At 41.5% G+C, this 20,413-nt stretch overlaps 1 protein-coding gene across 1 annotated transcript in view; it reads right to left on the bottom strand.

Annotated features, from left to right (window-relative positions):
• PTCHD1 (patched domain containing 1) overlaps nt 1-20,405 on the bottom strand; it is a 50,970-nt gene extending 30,565 nt beyond the window's left edge. The window contains exon 1 of the mRNA XM_011378447.2: nt 20,007-20,405. Coding sequence (XP_011376749.1) covers nt 20,007-20,357 — 351 coding nt within the window. The 5' untranslated portion in view covers nt 20,358-20,405. The remainder of the gene's footprint in view (nt 1-20,006) is intronic.
• Nucleotides 20,406-20,413: the final 8 nt, after the last annotated feature.

The following is a 20,413-nucleotide window of genomic DNA, read 5'->3' as shown; positions in this document are numbered from 1 at the left end:
TCAGGGGGAGAAAAGCAGAACAAACAAGAGGAACCAGAATATGTGAGATAAGATGATGTTACAATGAGAATATGTACTTTTATGTCTAAAAGTAAAGATGCTGTGGCAATTTAAACACAAAACGAAACAGCAAAGCAATGCTTTTCCAGCCCAACTCTCCAGGGAGTACACAGACAGATATTAATATATGTAGTTCCAGAAAGAATAGGACATTGGAATTAGAAATAAAGAGGTTTCTAAATTATCAGTCTATCATTTCCTCTCTCCTTTTCCAAGGTGAAGTAGCTTTATCAGAATCAATATAAACTAGCCTGTAGATCTCAAACTAAGTTTGGGTTCGTTTAAGAAATGGATGAGCATAGGTGTTAACCCTGTTACCTTGTAAATAACCTTGTAAATAACATAGAAAGCTAAGACATAATGTAATAGAAGAACATGGAACACAGCAATATCTCTGTAAGTGGCATCTTAATGTTTTCTGTCTCACATTAACCATTTAAATAATTGTTAAACTCTGCAATGTGCTTATTATGTTATGAGGTGCTCGTGCATTATTATAATGGATACTAGTCGGCTTTGTTACTTCTTTAAGTTTAAAAAGGAGGCAAAAATATCTTTAAAGGAGAAGATTGAAATGCTAAAGAGCGGACCATTTCAAAATGGAAACATTTTCATGGTGCTTTGCATACAGCTTTACAAAGAGAAATTAAAATAGGTAGCAAGCAACTCTCAGAGGGGAAAGCCCAGATTGTTCTTATGAGGCAGAGACTGGTGGCTTTGGCAGGTCACCCTGTAAAAGACAACCCGTTAGCCATTGGCCGCTTCCCACTCAAGGCTCTGAGGGCATGGTGCACACTCCCAGAACACCTTGCATGGTATCTGGGGGCTTATTAGCAGTGAGTGCTGACCGCGGAGGCTTCAGTGCGCCTCCTGCCCTGCTGACCCAGGAGAGCAAGGGCAGGAGTGAGCCCACTCTGTACTTGTTGCAGCATTTGGATGGATTCCAAAAAACAGCCTTCCAGGAGCAAAAAGCAACCAACCCCAAATGAGACTTGTATGCCGAGGAAGATGGAAACTTTATCTGGGCAGATTTAGGAGAAAGGTTGGGAGGGGCTTTCCAGAATGCATAGGGGCTGACAGCAATAAAAACAAAGAATGTCACCTTGTCCCAAAGCATTCAGCCCAGCCTCCTGAAGACTTCTTTGTGTAAATACTTCAAAATTTAGGGTTAACAGAAAGGTGCTGTTGTTGTTTTAATAAGCTGAGGTTATGTTTAGATGGCACAAACAATTGAACTGTTTTATTTTCATTTAAAAATATATTTGTTTAGATAAGCCATGGGAAGATAGCAAGGTTGCAAGGATTATGGATTTACACATTTTAACTACAGTTAAACAGTTTTACAATTTTACTCAACATAGAACAAGCGGAAGAGGAAGGGCTACCTCTCAAATTTATCCTGCTGTCTCTTTCCTGCCTCCTCATCGTCCGCTGGTTCCTGGCATGACTGGATGAAAACCAGTGAGGTTTACCTTGTACTTCCTGCTTCCTCAGCCTGAGCCAGCTGCTCTGAACCCTGCCCATGTGAACTACCCACAGAACTCTACATACTGAGATGCCTAAGCCCACCCTTATACCTCTAAATCAGAATCTCTTGGAGAGGGCTCAGGCATCTGTATTTTTAAAAGCTTCCATACAGCCAAGGTTGACAATCCGTGAAACATTCATCTAATACTGTTGATTTTACCTCCAAAATCTCGTAAATCCATCCTCTTGTGCTCCATTTCCATCGCTCCTGATTTGGTTCTAGCCCCTATAATCTATCTGGATGACAGAAGCAGCTTCCTAATACATCTTTTTTTCTTTTTTAAGTCAATCTTCCAAACTGCCACCAAATTTATTTTTCTAAAACACAAATCCAAACCTCTCACTCCTCTGCTTTAAGTCCTCCAATGGCTTCCCTCCGAATGAATGATGGAGCCTGTTTACTTCTTAGATGGTGATGAAGAACAGCTACTTCTCATCTTAGGCAGGATCTCTCTTGGTTTAAAATGTTTTCTTTTTGACTTTTTATTTTAAAATAATTTAAGATTTGTAAATATAGTTCAGAATTCCCCTAATGATAATATCTTACCTAAACATATTTCATGATCAAAACCATGAAACTGACTTCGGTACGCTACTATTAACTCAACTACATGCCTTGTTTGGATTTCACCAGTTTGGGCACGCACTCTATGTGTGTGTATCCATGTAAATACTATGACATTTTATCACATGAGCTTAATACAGTTTTAAAAGTATCTCTTTTTCTATGTAGGATGTTTCTCGACTCTGGTTGCACATTAGAATCTCCTAGGGAAGCTTTAAAAAAGTAACCATGTCTGGTCCCACTCTAGACCATGCTTTAGTCCAGCATTTCTCAGACTATTAATGTGTACACAAGTCAATTGGGGATCTTGTAACAATACAAATTTTGATATAGTGGGTAGGTCTGGGTGGAGCCTGGGATTCTGTAGTTGTAACAGGGTCTCAGGGGATGCCGCTGCTGCTGCTGCCACCGCCACCGCCACCGCCAGTCTGTGGGCCACATTTGGAGTAGGCCAGGCTGTTTTCAGACCAATGGAATGATAATCTATGGGTGTGAGACCTAGACATGGCATGTTTGAATTCCTCCAGTGATTCTACATGTAGCCAGGGTTGAGAACCACTGAAAGAGGTGACAGAATTCCAAGTCTGTGTCACCCTTGGAGGTCACACCATCCCAATGTTCGTTTCAGCCATTCTAGTTCATTTCTGTCTCTTTTGATGAACCATTCAAATGCCAAACAACTCCTAGAGTAAAGAAACCCTTCCTTCTATATAATCCATATTCTTCTGAAATTTAAGTATATCCATTGTGAACTCTCTCAACTTGTCTTACTTTCACTTTAATTTTTTTATACTTTTGCTAATCTTGAGCCAAAAGCAAAGGAGAGATTGTCTCTTCACTTTCATATGCAATTCTGCAAAAGACTGCTTCAGATTTACTAGTCTCTTTTCATTCTCTTGTCAATTAGCATACAAGCCCTTAGATATTAGACAAATGCTCACTTTCTTGGCACTTGACAAGATTCACTTTCAGCTACTGACCTTGTTTGCTATCTTACAGAGGAAACATTCAAGCCATCAGATGGAACTTACTTATACTTACTGCCACCATATCCATAAAAATATCCGTATCTATCTATCTGTTCAGTCCTCCCCTCCGGTGAAAATCAAGGCCATGACCTACTCTCTAAGATCAATTCTTTCTATTTGGTTCTGGCTTTCCTTTCCTTCTTCCTAGAATTGTTTATCCCCTCTTCTCCCATGTCCTTTAACTTCTAATAGTTCCTTCCTATCAGCTTTGAAATATGCTTATGTTTCTCCCATAATAAAAAGAGGCCTCATTGGCCCTCCTTCCAAGTTCTGCCATATCTCCCCTTCTTTAGGGAGCTCTTTTCATCTGCTGTCTCCAACTGTACTTCAAAGAGAGATTCATGCTTGCTGACTTCATTTCCTCACCTCCCACTTACTTTCCAAACCACTTGAGTCTAGACTCTATCCCATCATCAACCAATACTCAACAATGACTTCTAAGCAGGTAAATCCACTGGCTACTTTTCAGTCCTCATTTTCTTAAACTCTCAGCAGATACAAACAGTTAAGTCAATAATGTGGGGTCAAAGTAGTACTTTAAAAATATATTACATGGTTAAGCACATTGAGATATTCATGGGAATCCAGTAGGCTCTATTAAGGCATGGTTGTGGTTTCTTCACTGCTGTATCCTCTACTATGTACCTGGCAAACAAAGGTGCTCAATAAATGTATAGTTTGACTGAAACCCTCCCTCTCTCCCATGATGAAGTCCATGACATGACTTTCTCTTCTCCTACTACCTCTCAACCTGGCTTTCCAGTGTCTGACTAACTGACCCCCTCTACCTTTGCCTACCTTGTAAATTTGATATTATTCAAGATTCTGTCTCTGGCACTTCTGATCTCATCACATTTAAAAAAAGAACTCTTCTTGGGCAATGAATTCCACTTTCATGGTTTAGCTTGTTATCTTTATGTTGACCAATCTCCAGTTCACATCAATACCTCACCTCTTTTACAAACTCCTAATCTGAATTTCTATCTGACTCCTGAAGATTTTCAATTATATATTATGGCAATATTTCAACTGATATATATCCAGCAGCTGAATCTTTTCCTCCAAACTTGTTCTTCTACCTGTTTCCTGTTATGATTAACAGCATCACCCTCTTTCTTCTAACCCAGGTGGGAAATTACTAAGTCGGTATCACCCTTTTTCCTTTGTTTACTCATATCCAATAAACCTCAATTCCTGTTGATTCCATCTCTATTTTGGGGTTAGTATTTTCAGCGTGTGTTCTGAAGCACATTGGTTCTTTGGGATGTTACCAAAAAAGTAAAAAGTATCCACGATCAAATTCAAGAAATGCCGAACTGGACAGAGTTAAATAGATTTCTTTGCAGAGGAACTTTTTAAAGCTTTTGATATGCTAATGTACATTCAGTATTGAAATCTGATATGGAGATACTACATGCATTGTTTCCCAGTTATTTGGCCACTGAACCCATTTTTTTTTTTATAGCATTAAAGGAAACATTCCTAAAACACATTTTGGAAAATGTCGTCTAATCTATCTCCTTCTCCTGCAGCTATCCCATTCAAAGCTTCCTGCTTACAGACTTATATCAGTTCCCTGGGTGGAGGAGGGGATCTCCTTATCTCCAATGTCTTGCCTCTCCAACTTAACCTCTAGATTTCTATAAGAGCTGTCCTTATAAAAGCTGGGTCATGATTCTATTCAGAATATTAGATATCTTGTCCCTCACCTCTCCTAAATCATCACTGATTTCCTGCCCGCTTGCCCTATCAATTACTGACAGAGGAATTTGACGTCTCCAACTATAGTAGTAGGTTTGTCTATTTCTCCTTTCAGTTATATCAGCTCTTGCCTCATGTATTTTAATGCTCTGTTATTAGGTGCATACACGTTTATGATTGTTATGTCCTCTTGGAGAACCGAACACTTTTGCCCCTCTTTATTCCTAATTTTCCTTATTCTGTAGTCAGCCATAGCTAGCTTTCTTTTGATTAGTGTTAGTGTGGTATATCTTTCTCTGTCCCTTTATTTTTAATCTATCTGAGTCTTTAAAGTGGCTTTCTGACATTCGTCATATTTACATCATTTTAATTGTCATATTTACATCATTCACACTTGAACTTATTGATATAGTTGGATTAATATCTACCATGATAGATATTAATTGTCATATTTACATCATTCACACTTGAACTTATTGATATAGTTGGATTAATATCTACCATGATTGTAACGGTTCTCTATTTGTTGTATTTGTTCTTTGTTTCTTTCCCTCCCTCTTCTTCTGCCTTGTCTGGTTTTAACTGAGAATTTTATATTATTCCATTTTATTTCTTCTCTTGATATATCAATTCAACTTCTTTTAAAAAAATTTAGTGGTTTCCTTAGAACTTACAATATAAATTTACACCTAGACTAAGTTCACCTTCAAATAATACTGTAATGCTTCATATGTAGTACAGTTATGTTATAATTGAGTATTGCCAATTCCTCCCTCCTGTCTCTGGTGACATGGCAGACATTCATTCTACTTCTCCATATGTTATAATCACTCAATATACTGTTACTGTTATTTGCTTTAAACAGTTATATTTGAGATCAGTTAAGAATGAGAAAACTTTGTAAATTATATAAATGCCTAACCACTTTGCTGTACACCAGAAACTAATATAAAATATTGAATGTCAACTGTAATTGAGGAAAAAAATGAGAAAACGAAAATGATTGTACTTTACCTACATTTACTTCTTCTCTAAGACTCTTCTTTATATAGATCGGAGTTTTTGACCTATATGATTTTCCTTCTGTCTGAAGAACATTTCTTGCAGGAAAAGTCTGCTGACAATGAATTCTCTCCATTTTTGTTTATCTGAGGAAGTTTTTATATCTCCTTCACTTTGAAACATAATTCTGCTGAATATAGAAGTTTATAGGTTGGTGGGTTTTTCCTTTCAACTCTTTAAATATTTCACTCCACTCTCTTCCTTTTTTATATTGTTTCTGATGAGAAGTCTGATACAATTCTTATCCTTGTTCCTCTCTATATATGGTGTCTCCCCATCCCCTCCACCGACTCCCTGGCTTCTTTTGAGATTCGCTTTGTCTTTGGTTTTCTGTAGTTTGAATATGATATGGCTAAGTGTGGTTTTGGGGGTACTCATCCTCCTTGGTGTTCTGTGAGCTACCTGGATCTGTAGTTTGGTGTCTGTGACTAATTTTGGAAAGTTCTTGGCCATTATTACTTCAAATATTTCTTCTGCGACATTCTCTCTTCTCCTAGCATTCTCATTAGGTGTATACCTTCTGATATTGTCCCACAATTCTTGGATGTTTCAGAGTGTTTTCTCTCTCTTTGTGTTTCTATTTAAAATTTCTATTTCCCTGTATTTTAAACTCAGCGCTTGTTTCTTGGGCTGTGTTGAGTCTACTGATGAGCCCATCGAAACCATTCTTCCTTTCTGCTAGTTTTTCTAACATTTCCTTTTGATTCATCCTGAGAGTTTCGTCTCTCTCCTTACATTATTTGTATGTTATTGATGTCTACTTTTTTCATTAAAGTCCATAACATGTTAATCATAATTATTTAAAGGTTCTTGTCTGATAATTCTAACATCTGTGTCATTTCTGAGTATGGTTCTGATACTTCCTTTGTCTCTTCAGACTATATATTTTTTCTTTTGGCATGCCTTGTAATTTCCCCCCCAAATTGGACATGTTGTATCAGTAAATAGGAACTGAGGTAAATAGGCTTTACAGTGAGGACTTATGTTAATCTAGGAGTCGGGATGTATTGACTGTTTGTTGTGGCTATAGGTACCAGAGGTTTCAAATTCCTCTCCTGTCATTGTTTTTGTCCTCTTGACTTTAGACTTCTCTAAGTACTCCTCCTCAGAGAGAGTCTGTGTTTTGCAGCTTTTTCAGCTGTAATCTACTGTCATTATACTGGTGCCCCGTTGATGTGGTGGTAAGGTGTAGGGAGAAGAAATACTATATAACCTTATGATGAAATCTCAGTCTTTAAGTCGGCCTGTGTCTTCAGGCTATGACCACAAGTATTTCTCCAGCGATATAGTACCCCCTCTCCAATCTGTCTTCTGGCTACAGCACTCCTAATCTATTTTCTTGAAGCCCTGACACTTGTGGACTCTTCCCTCCCCCACCCCACACCCTTTGGTGAGATAGAAAGGCTGAAGGGACTTCAGTGTGGGAGGAACCTAGCATAGATTCAGAATTGTGTTCTGGCAAAGTCCTCTTCTCTGGAGAATAGGCCTTTGTTATAGAGAGGACTGGATAGATTTTACAATGATTACTCTTCCACTTCTCCGTGCCAGATCTTCACTTTGGGAATCTGATGGGGTTTCTGGAGGGGATGCCCAAGAAAGAGTGAGCCCTCTGACCCTTCTCCTGCAAAGACATAATTTTATTGGCATGTTGTGCTTTATAAAGTTTGTTCACACACATTATCTTCTTTTATGCGGCCTCGGGAGTTGTGCACTCTCGTGCTACTCCATACTTATCCTCCAGCAATGTGTCAAAATTACCAATTAAGTGTTTCTACCTGAGGCTTCTGCTCCAGGTAAGCAGATTGTGTCTATGTCTCTGTAGATGTGCCTGCCTTCAGTGGTCCCTAACACTTTTGGCACCAGGGACTGGCGTTCCTATGAGAAGCTAATGCCTGATGATCTGAGGTAGGGCTGAGGTGGTGATGCCAGCGCTGGGGAGCGGCTGCAAATACAGATGAAGCTTTGCTTGCTTGCCGGCCTGCCGCTCACCTCCTGCTGTGCGGCCCAGTTCCTTACAGGGGTTGGGGACCCCTGCCTATCTCTACAGATTTAAGGATGGCAGTTTGTCCTGTGACCTCAGTTCTTTGATGTGTACGAGTCATTGGTTTTCAGTTCATCTAGGCTTCTCTTGTTGTAAGGGTAGGAGTGATAACTTCCAAGCTCTTTACATGTCAAAGCTGAAACTGAAAGTTCCTCTTTATTCTGTTAGTGATTGAAATACTACTTCAAGACCATCAGACAGCAGGAGCCATGCCTTAGCCATCTATTTCTGTATTTCATGGAGGCAGTCTGGTCTATTTACTTTTTAAATGATGCTTTAGAAACCAGGCCTGTGTTTGAATCTTGATCCCACTGCTTATTAGTTAAGCTATATGATGTATCAGTTATCTGTAAAAAGCACTGTCAAATAGAACTCTGATGATGAAAATGTTCTTTATCTGTTCTGTCCATTAAAGGCACATGTGGCTATTAAGCACTTGAAAAGTGGCTTGTGCAACTGAGGAAATGAATTTCTAATTTTAATTAATTTAAATATAAATCATATAGCTACATTTGCCTAGTGGCTTCTGAATTGGACAGTGTAGGTCTAAGGCTTTAGAAGTGTAGACAGTGGATGATCAGATATGCTATTTTTTATTCTCCTTGGGTCATTCAAAGTAAAAGTATAGACTGATGTAATATTACATCATCTGGGAACATAAGGCCATGTCAGCAAAGCTTCTGGTTAGTGAAAGGTGGTTCCTGACTCTACAGCCACTTTTTCATAAAAGGAGATGGCGATGTGAAACATGTCAACCGAGTGACTAAGTGTTTATTTTTCTCCCCTGGGAATCCTTGCCCCAGACAAACTTGTGTCTGTCCAGTGCATTGATACCATGAGGTTTATGTGGCTTTTGGCATGTTGTGCTTTATAAAGTTTGTTCACACACATTATCTCCTTTTATTGGCCAGCCCCACGGTGATGATATTGTTGATCCCATTTTATGGGTGAGGAAATGAAGACCCCAGAGAGGTTAAGTAACTTGATCAATGGCACGTTAATGGTTCACAGCCTCAAGCACAGAATGTTGGGGCTCTGAAACAATGCTTATTCCACTATGTCAAAACCAATACTTACTGCACTTCACTCCAGTTCCACTTCATCACTCTCTAACAGCACTGACTTTAGACAGTAGTTGAAACTGAACGTTAGTTGTCAGGGCCCTCTCTGTGGACACCTCACCTCTGGCATCCACAGAGCTGGGTTCTTGTCTCAGAAACACAACATGTAGCTCCTATTTGTAACTGCTGTGCCTTCTGGTTTGATGTAGAGAAAGGTTCTGCAAAGGCAAATGGCAGGTGACCCTGTGTGGGCAGTCTTTGGAAGAAAGGCAGCTTTGGCAAGCACACAGTGATCGTAGCAACATCTACAGTGAATGCATGTGTGAGTGGGGCTTCTCCCTTTTCCCTCCATCTCAGAGTGTACTTTCTTCTGTTCAGCCCCTTTCTCCTAAACTCCAGCACCTGGAGACCGGCAGTGGAGCAGGCTCCTCTGTCCAATATACTCGCCTGAAACTGCAAACTTCAAAGGTTCAGACCTACATAGTACCCTTTGCACACTAGCTATTGCAGCATCATTCATGATCAACTGCTGAACAAATAACATTTGCACCCTGCTCGTGTCTGTTGGCCAGGTTCTACAGGGAGAGAGGCTGCATTTTTGGAATTAGTCCTGGCAGCCAATTACTAGGATGCTATATAGCAGCGGCTCTCAAAGTGTGGTCCCTGGACCAGCATAAACTGCATCACCTTGAGAACCTATGAGAAATGCAAATTCTCAGCCCCCACCCCAGATCACAGAATCAGAAACTCTTCCATGAGACCCGAAATCTGTGTTTGGATAAGCCCTTCAGAGAATATCTGTTCAAGTTGGAGAGCACTGCTTTAGAGTATGGAGGCAATGATATGTTACTGAGTAATCAGGACACACAAAGGTTCCTTAGGTCCACCAATCCACTGCTCTTGTCAGTGTGCTCCTAGACCAGCAGCAGCAGCAATAGCAGCAGCAGCCCTGGGAGCCTGTTAGAAGTGCAGAATCTCAGGCCTGCTCTCCCAGACCTACTGAATCAGAATATGCACGTTCATAAAATTCCCAGCGAATTCGAAAGCACACTGAAATCTGAGAACTGCTAATCCTCATTTACAGTGAGGGTAGTTTCGTTTGAAGAGTTTAGGCATAGAGAACCAGGTAGGCAAAGAAATTTTCTTTGGCGGGTTTCGTTTTGATCCTACATAATTATAGATTTCCTTTATACCCTATAAAAAAGAAATTTTAGGAAGGAGAAGGGAAAACACCGATCTAAATGCTTAAAACCCCAATTAAGCAAAATTTTACATTTCACAGTTTCAAAGGGGCTTTACAATTATCACTTTGCCTGGTCTTCCTGATCTCTGTCAATTCTGACGACATTCTTTCTTTGAAGTGCTTGCAGACCTACTTTGGGTAGGCAAGATTCCCCAGGGAAACTCTGCAGTCATGTAAATTAAGTGAGAGTGGAGAGTTATCAACTCTCTCACGTAAATTGCCAGAGAATCCCTTACCGGTATGCCCCGCTGTGAGGAGCGGTGAAGAGAACCGTGAAACAGGTGCCCACAGCTTCCCAGAGCTTTTAATTCCAGACACTTCCCTGGGCAGGAAGTGAAGGCTTCTTTTGTGTGCAAAGCACTGTCAGGAGTAAGATGAGGTTCTGAGCCCTGAGAAACCACCTTGATGAGCTGGAATGCAATCTGCCCATCCCCACTGACAGGCTCTGCCTGGCTAAGAACTTAGGAGCTGCATGCTCAGCAGTAGGATGAATCCAATCGTCTGTAATGACGCAGATGGAGTCATTAAAGACCAACAAATTGCCAATCTGAGTATTGAGAATGCAGATTGAGCATCCATTATTGCCTGTTGGATTAAAGGAAAAAAATGCCTACATGTGTATTTACTCAACAAGCAATAATGGCTCTGAAAGAGCTGGCACATATGAGGAAGTAACATCCATTTTCAAAGCAAATAGCAATAACACACCTTACAGAATACCGTAGGATATGGTCACACAGGGCCTTCACATACCTTATTTCATTGCATCTTTACCATAGTGGGTGCAGGGGATGCTGTTACACTCAGTGCAGATGAGGAACCTGATTCTAAGGGACGTTAGGCGTCTTACTCAGTCACATACTTAGGATAACTGGGACTTGAGCTTGGCTTTCCTGACTCCAAATCCAGTGTTCTGTTCACAGTAGCTAAATATGAGCCTTGCTACTCAAAGTGTGTTCCACTGACCAGCAGCATCAGCATCACCTGAGACCTTGTTAGAAATTCAGAATTGCAGGTCCCACCCTAGGCTGAATCAGAATATATTTTCACAAGATGCTCAGGTGATGTGTGGGTACCTTCAAGAGACTAAGAGCAATTGATCTTTACTCAGTATGATCGCTTGCCCAGATGCTATACCAAAACGAGAACAAAAACAAAAGGCAACAATGCAAACCTCACAAAATTAAAATTAAGGTATTGAACATCACGACAATTTTTTTGAGCAATTAAAGCAGTTCCATATAGCAGAGATGCTCTTTTTCTTGAGACAATTAGGATTGACAAAGCTGTGTTATTTGATAAATTTCTGGAGTCCATGGAAGAATGGGCAAAAGAATCTGACCTTCAATGCTGAGAAATTAGTAGGTCTAGTGTTTCCATTAAACTTACTGGAGAAACACTGATTTTGTGCCAGTATCATTTTTTAAGTTTACCTCTTAGAACAAATCTTTCTGTTACCGTAGGCTCCCTCTTAAGAACAGGGATGCTAAATAACATAGGATGGTGATCTCTGGAATATTGATGCTACAGCTGGGAAAACCACTTGAAATGTGTTTCGTGTTTATATTTGAGTATGGTTGTGGTCAGTGTTTTGAGATTTTACTTCATGCAAATAAGGGCATATGTAGTGGAGAGCTGACTTCCAGGGTGCTCCCTGGGAACTGCAGAGTGCTATGCCCTCTCACATGGGAATGGACCACTGGAGACTGAGGTCAGGTTTACGCCTTTCCAAACTGTACGTGGACCAGAGGAGATGGTCAGGTGTTTGGTTTCCTAAGAATTTCTTCTCATATAAAGTAAATGTCAGATGATCTGGAAGCAGAATGGATACTTATGCTTATCGTCAGGTTCGGAAGCAAGATTTATCAAGGATGAAAAATGAAAGCAGATCTAAAGCAATCACATGGTCATGCAACCAGGCAAAATTATATTTGACCAAAATAAATCAATAGGAAAAGGAGGGCACATTTTCCATCTTATAAGCCATCGACCAGCAACAATTTTATTAAGCACGTGCTGTACACTCCACATTATGCTAGGTTCTAGGAGATTTGAGAGTATGAGACATTGTTCCTGCACTTTCGAAGAGCTTATGATCTCGCTCAAGAGAAACTATCATGTGACAGAACAGCAAATGATATACTAGTGTATAGTTAAGCATTAAAGAACTAAAAGCCAGATAGATTTAAGGGAGAGAAGGAGCCAGGAATCTGGGAAGGTCTCATAAAGTAGGAGGCATGTGACTATGACCTCAAAGTAAGGAATGAGTGCATTTCTAGGGAGGAGAACAACAAAAGTAGTTGTGTGAAGATGGGGACCTGCAGACTTCTCTTTGTTTTCATAAGGGAAAGAGGGGCTGGATACTTGAGGGTCCGGGCCCTGTTTGGAATAATATTTGGAACCACTATCCAGTGACAAAACTGAAAATGTCAGTTGCTTATCAAATTCAACAATAAACTAAACAGCTATGCTGGATCACTCTTGCCTGTAAGCTTCTTGGAGATGGGGTCATGGCCATCTTGTTGAGTGAAGGGATGAACATCCCCTAGGAATATGGGCCCTCAACTCCTACATGCATAACTCCAGATGGGTGCAATACCTTTAGTGCAGATGCTCTCAGCTCACACCTCTACGTGCCAAGGCCACTTCCTGCAAACCTCTACAGCTCTGCCTGAGGCTTTTATAAAACAACAACAATTCTGGTTATAGGGACACATATAGCACCTGGAATTGTGATATTTATTTAATGCCCTGGATGCAGCTGGATGAACTAATGGTGGCTGGAAGGTTGGGGAATATATATCTGGCTTCTTCACCCACGGTTGGGAGAACTTGGACACATGTTCTACATTGTCTCCTAGAGTTCTCCAGTGAGACTGAGTCCTGGGTGCCCACAGTGGACACTTGCTTGAGAATACTTACTTGATTGGCTTCCTGCTACCCTCTCTTTCATGTCCTCCCTTCTTTACCAGTGTTTTCGGATATTACCTCCCAAGGTAACTGCACTTAAATTCTCATCTTGACTTTACATGGAGCCCACAAGTTAAAGTGGAAGACCTAACAATGGGGATCTTTCAAAATACCAGAAACGATATTCTCAAGAGGATTTCTTAGAGAGCAAGAAGATAAAAATAGCTTCACAATCCCCACATTATCTCCGTTTGTTCAAAATATGAATTCTGAAGTTGAAGGCACGACATATTTTTTAGGGCTTCCCGTATAAAATAACACCTGGTGTTGATTTTCTTTTTCTTTCTTTCTTTCTTTCTTTTTTTTTCCTTTTTTGTCTTTTAAAGGTTAGAGATTACTCACCTCCCCTGCTGGTCATTAAATCAGTCTGGCAGGATTCCTCGGAAGTTCTGTGGCCTTCCGGGCATGTGGTGGTAGCACAGGCAGTGCTGCAGACAGGCCTGCTTGCTGTGATATGCTACCAAGCAGGTGACTTCAAAGGTCTGCTTCAAGCCTATCTCAAGTATCAGTTGGGGCTCACACTGAGCCCCAAAGTCAGGTACCAGATGGCGCATCTCACAAAGTCAAAGTTGATCATATCCCCAGCACCTTGCATCTCTCTAGCTCCTGTGCCAAAGGATGCTGCAATCTCTTAGGCAGGAAACGAATAATTTCATTTAGCTTACTTCTTCTCTTGGTTATCCTAAGGAGTCACCAGTGAAATGCTCAGCTGTTCTGTGAAGTTTGTAAGTCTAGTGAATTCTAATAGGTTGTTTTGGTGTTAATTTGAAAAAAAACCATCCTTCTCTAGCTCTAATATAGCATCTATCAAGATACTATGAATCATTAAAAAGGTAGACTTCCTCTCACACTACAGCTTTATATTTAAATTTCATTTTAAATTAGCAGTTTACTCAAGTTTGTCCCAGATCTGCACAGGGAAGTAAAAGATTTTTTCCCCAAATCTAAATGAGAGAAGCAGGGTGGGCATTTCAGGATTTTAGTCATATAAATGAAATGTGCTTAGGATCAGACAACTCTAGACTAATATTATACTTGGATTATTTGGATATATGCCCTATGAAATGAAAGGAAAATTAAAAGCAATCTTGATCTCTTTTTAATTTTCCCCTATTGCAAAAATAAAGTGCAAATGCAATTGACTGACCCAGCAGATGCATGAATGCTGCCCTTTTAGGCCTAGGCTCAATCTTTTCTAAGAGTATCTGCCACTCAGAAAACTCACTGAATGGATTGCACTGCCCAAGGTGTCATAGCACCTGTCACCAGACAAAGTACCCTGAGATGCTAAGAGCAGATTCTAGCATCAGCATCTGTGGAGATGACTTTTAAAGTACCTTCCAAACCCAAGGGTCTTTGATCCCCTGTTCCTTGGATACAAGCTCTTCTTTTGTCATTTTATGTTCAGGAAGGCAAAGCAGCCGGACTAGGCAACAAAGCACTGCCTCCCGCCTCCTTGGCAGGTCACCACTCACAGTGGGGTCTTACACACTGTCAGGAGAAGCTCGGCATAGTGGGTGACTGCTACAGATTGAGGGTCAGGCCTGCCAATAATGGGCACTCTGCGAAGTCTCAAGGCCAGGGTCAATTCAGCAGCTTTGCCACTCAAGCAGTTAAGACTGCATTCAGTTTCTTGAGTTCCTCTACAGCGAGATTTAGACCATAAAGGACAGAGCTATAGGAGAGAGCAAGATAAGTGCATCTTGGGGAAGGTTACACTGGAAGATCTGGTCTCTGCCCAATTGCCCCTAAGAGCATTTCCTCAGAGGTCATAGTTTTTGTCCCCGAAGTTCAATAAGATCTTGGCTTTTTTTTTCATTTTACATAATCAATGCGACTGCAAAAAAAAAAGTCCCGATAAAACAGAAGAAAAATACAAATGAACCCCTTCAAGCAGTGTTTGCGGCAAGGTAATTCTTTGCTGTGGGGGGCTGTCCTGTGCACACAGGATGTTTAACAGCATACATGATCTCCACCCACTAGATGCCAGTAGCAACCCACCGCCAGTTATGACAATCAAAAATGTCTCTAACCATTGCCAAATGGACCCTGGGGGGCACGATCGCCCCGGTTGGGAACCACTGCCTTAGAAGTTAACAGTATTAACTTCCTGAAATTGCTCTAGTAAAGAAGTTTTGGAAAAAAGAAAAAAGTTTTGGAATACAATATAGGAATTTCTTTACGTAAAAGAATAAAGAGTAAATATTTTTTCCTTTGAATGACACATGCTGTCTCTGCCTCATTTTCTTGTTTTTGTTTCATTCTGTTACAATTTTTTAAAACTGTTAAAACTCCTTCTAAGCTTGAAAAGAGGCTGGAATTTGGTGATCCTTATATTGTAGAGAAAGAAATGATGGCGATTCCCGTAATGATTGAAAGTGCTGAGACAGTATTTGGAAAAACTGGGATCTCGATCCAGCTACCAGGTCTTTGTGACCCTGAGCTAGCAATTATGCTGCCCTTCTTGGAAACCCTGAATTAAATGATTCCAAGTTAAATTCTATCAATCCCGTTTTGCAACTTCATTGTACTTAATGTATTTAAACGTAAAAAGTTTAAATAAAATAGAAAGTCAATATTTGAACAAAATGAAATACCCCAGTAAGTGGAAGAAGGTCTGAATGGCAAGGGTGTGTCCTTCTCTTGGTTTGGGATAAAATAGCATATGAGGTTCTCTTGAAGACGGCATTGTGCAAAGGAGATGCCCCTACCCAATTTTAGAACTGCAATATATTTTGATGTGACTACAGAGGTTAACAAGGAAGGAAGAAATGGCATCTTGGAAAATGAGAATCCTAGAAACTGCTTGTAAAGTTGTAAAAATAAAATTGTCATTTTGAAAATGTATTTTAAAGTGGTCTATGGAATTTTCTTTACCCGTCACATAAATGTCTGAGTAAATCAGGACAGGTCTATTTGACAAGTATTTACTGAGGGTCCACTGCGTGCCAGGGACTGTGTGAGGCACTGGAATTGAATCCACCTGGACCCGGCTAATGAACAGCGCTCAAACGCGAAATAGCCACGTTCAATCATCCAGAGACTTTTTTTTCCAGTAAAATATTTGACATGTCTTTGTATATTGCTAATTACTAATATTTTATGCTTTACTTCGGGCATTTAGAGTTTCTATTTATGGATTTTTATTGACACCAGGAAGAATCAGTCAAGAGAATGTTTTTATCCAATTACCACAGTTAGAACAATGGTATGGGATGGGTATGAGACTTTGGTCAAATATACTTCATTCGGATAACAAACATGTACTTTTAAATTATTCAAGTAGTTTATCATATGGGAGGCAGTAAATTATAGTGAATAGAGCACTGTGCTGGGAGTCAGAAACCATGGGTCCCAGTCCTGGTTCTGTCCTTGTCTTTTTTCCAGGGACAAGTTAGTTAATTTCTAAAGAGCAGTTTTCTCATCTGTAAAATGGGAACACAATACTTTCCTGCCTACTTGAGGTATTTACTGTATTTAAACATACTATATGATTATATTTTACAAAGTGCTATAAAGGTGATAGCATTATTATAAGGACTGGGCGAAACCGGTTCTTTACATGGATGATTCTGGAATAAATCAAGTATTGTCTTGGTCACAGCCCAGATCAATTATCAACAAGACCTTCTTACACTTCATTTTAGGTGATTAAGAAGAAACATATCTATAAAAGCTTGTGAGGCACTGCCCGGAAATTTGCTTTGAAAGATAGATACATCATGGATTTTCTGTTAAACTATGATAATGAACTAAATTTAACCTTCTAGTGAAATGAAGACTTTTGAAGATCAACATTTAAAGAGGTTCAGAAATCAATGTTGACTCCTATCAGCACCATCAGGCCCCACCTACTTTCACCCAAAATTACATCTGTGTCACGCAGCCTTCAGAGCATCTCTTGAGAGGGGAGTCACCCCTCTCATAGTTTGGGGTCAGATTCTATGCAGCAGAGTAAGGCAATCATGTCCCTTGTACAGATTTGAGAAAGCTCCTCCAAACCAGATCAGCTGGATTTTCAAACATGGATTATATTTTTCTGTAATACTCTCAATTATACTTAAAAAATGAACCTAGCTTTTTATTTCTTGTCATCATCCTTTCCCAGTCTAATTTTGATCAGAAAGTAGCTGGACTAATGTCCCAAGAAGGATTGCCTTCATTGAATAGGTACAATCAAGAGCACTATGAGGAGTAAACCACACAGCCCAGCAAGTTACTTCCTCCAGTTTCCTAGTGGGGCCTGAGAAACCCTCAAACCCTGCTTATGCTTTGTCCACTTCACTTCCAATGTGATGCCATAAAGTGGGCAGGGGCTGGCTGGTGTTGTGTACAATGTTAACTGTCAGTGCTAATCCTGATGCCAGCAACAAAGTATCAGAATAACACTAGTGAGGGCAGAAACAGTGACTCTCACTCCTAACACCTTTTGTAAAGGATAAGTCTTCATCAATCTCTAAAGGAAAAAAAGAAAAAAACATAAGTGCTTGTTCCCACACTTTACATTACCATGACCACTGATGGTCCATTTTTCTGTCTCCTGGCTCCATACCTACCAAATACAGGGGTTGGATGTAGGAAGAAAATAATAGATATATAAAATCAAAGGCAACCCCCTCGGTTTTATAAGTCTGAGATTTTATAAGCTGTGTGAATTTGACCAGAAAGCCATCAGCTAGAAATGAATTCTGACCACTGTTCAACTCGGTTTTGATTTTCCCTAGATACCTAGAAAATGAAAAACCATCCCATTTCTTAAAACAGTTCATCGACAAGACCGCTGTCCTTTTAAATTGCCCTTTAGACATGGTGGCAAAGCCAGCCTCTCTCTCTCTCCAACTTTCTCTTATAATATGGTTTTCTGTCTCGAACAGACCAAAGTCAAATAGGAGAGAAACAACCCAGTGGAAAAGAGATCCGATGTGCCTGTTGATGTCTCATTAACCTTGAGAGCGAATGTAACTGGTGACTACCGTCACAGTGGTGTGAGGGTTTGTTACGAAAAAAAAAAAAAAAGCCAGTGGAAACATCACCTGGGGTGGGTAAGGGGGCGGGGAATACAAAGAGAAATATCATTTAGTAGATCATCTATCAAAACATAGGGCAGCTTTCCAACTGTTAGGACTGACTGAATTATAGTTTCCTTAAGCCCGTGATGAGACTAGTATGTGTTTTTTTGAGAAAGTATTTGGAGCAGTATTTGTGTGTCAACATTGTTCACGGAAGTATGGTGGGGGGGGAAACACTTTGGTGTTACAAGTATAATCATGAGAAAAGCGAACACCTCGGGATAATGATACTAAGGTTCTGTGATGAGTGAGTATGTGTGACATGTGTGTGCCATTAAAAATATCACGAGCTACCCAATGAGGGAAGGTCCTAATTCCATTGAGCCCCTATTCAAGTTCTCATGATTAATCACTGATTGATAACATGTCAACAAATAGAGAGAAGGAAATAATATAGGAAAATAAGCTTGTCTCTAGGGATAAAGGGTTACCTGTACAGAAAAAGAGAAGGAAAGAGTTCCCCAGATTCATTAGCAGACTCCTCTTGGGATAAGAAGATAGAGATCTAACCAGCCTCTAATCCCAGATCTAGACCAGAGACCCACACAAAAGCAGCACCTCCCACCCCTCTGTCCCAGAGCCCCAGCTGGGACTGGTTCCTTTCTGCCCTCCCAGAGGAGCATCTTAAGTAAACAAGCCCCATAATCCCCACCAGGGACTTGGATGGAACATTTTCACCTATTTTTGCTTTTCTCTCCCAAGGCCTCCCTTTTCCATCTCTAATCTTCACTTCTCTACTTTTCTTACGAACTTCCTGAAAGTTATCACCATCAACCTCACTTTTCACGTCAAATTCCCACCGCAGGCTGAGAGCACAACCTGTTTCTGGGAGTGTCACCCTCTAACCAGCCTGCTTGATTTCCTGTGCTCTTTTCAAGGCCACACAGCCTGGCTTCTGTCCTCCTCATCCTTCTGGCTCTGCCCCTCACCCTCACGCCCAAATGTACCCTAATAAAAGTGGATCAACTGAAACCTTCTTTTGCCAAATAAGTTTTTGCATTTCAGAGGAGAGGAGCTATGTGAAAGATGAAATAACTGCGAATTATAAGCATCATTTCCCACTCTAGAAGACAGAGATGGCTTCCTCGCTCTGGGGAAGAGGGCAGCCCCTGTCCTCGCCAGGGACCATACTTCTTTCTGGGTGGGTGGGAGGCATTTTCCTCATCATCCCACCTCATGTTCCTCTGCTCCCTCACAGCCCTTCTGAGCAGCCTTTCCCAAAACACTCTGGGGGCCAGAGGAAGGGAGAGAAAAGGAGAGGAAGGGGAAAGGGGTCTCCAGATCCCCACAAGCATAGTCTTTTGTTTTCAATTTGCAGGACTTTCTAAAAGGTCTTTTCTTATTCTGCTCTTTCCTGGCCCAGTTACCCCACAGCTTCCCCGCCCCCAAGACCACTGCAACCAAAACAAGCGCACTGACCACAGCACCGTGGCTGCCGCCGCCCCAACTGTTGCAGCAGCTGCCGGGGTGGCAGCGAGGGCAGGGCCGGGCCCGGACCCAGACGCTCCCCACCCAGGGGGCTGGGTGGCTCCAGGCAGCCTTCGAGGGGCGCGTGGTTCAGGGAAGCCCCTGCGGCAGCCGCCTGGGATGGGAGAGGCGGCGCTCTCAGCCCGGACCCCGCGCGCAGCCAGCCCAGCCGCGGTAGCGGTGGAGGCTGCCCGCTTCTGCCCCATTCTCACCTTTAAGATCAGGTCGGTGTGATGCTGGTCCAGCATGTTGGCTTTCTGGAAGGAGGTGACGATGACCCGGCCGTAGCGCCCGGGGGTCTGTAGGTCCGAGTAGAGCCGGTGCTTGGAACGGTTGACCGGGAAGAGGCTGTTGACAAGGTTGCGCTCGATCTTGGCGAGGCTGTGCTGGGGCGCCAGCAGGTGCTCCACGCTCTCTTCGACCTGGTAGCGGCTGAAGCTGGCGCCGAGCAGGATGGAGATGAGCACGGGCGCCGAGGCGAAGAAGACCGGGTGACTGGCAATGAAGTGGCCGAGCCGGGAGAAACACGTCCTCAAGCCCCTGTGCAGAACCTGCCGCAGCATCCTAGAGCAGAGCGGGCGCGGGAGGAGGGCGAGGCGCACGCTCGGCGCGGGCTCGG

The sequence above is a fragment of the Pteropus vampyrus genome, unplaced genomic scaffold (genome assembly GCF_000151845.1).
Source record: "Pteropus vampyrus isolate Shadow unplaced genomic scaffold, Pvam_2.0 Scaffold339, whole genome shotgun sequence".
NCBI classification, from domain to species: Eukaryota; Metazoa; Chordata; class Mammalia; order Chiroptera; family Pteropodidae; genus Pteropus; species Pteropus vampyrus.
The sequence above is the reverse complement of the archived record's forward strand: the minus strand, read 5'-3'. Positions and strand labels throughout refer to the sequence as shown.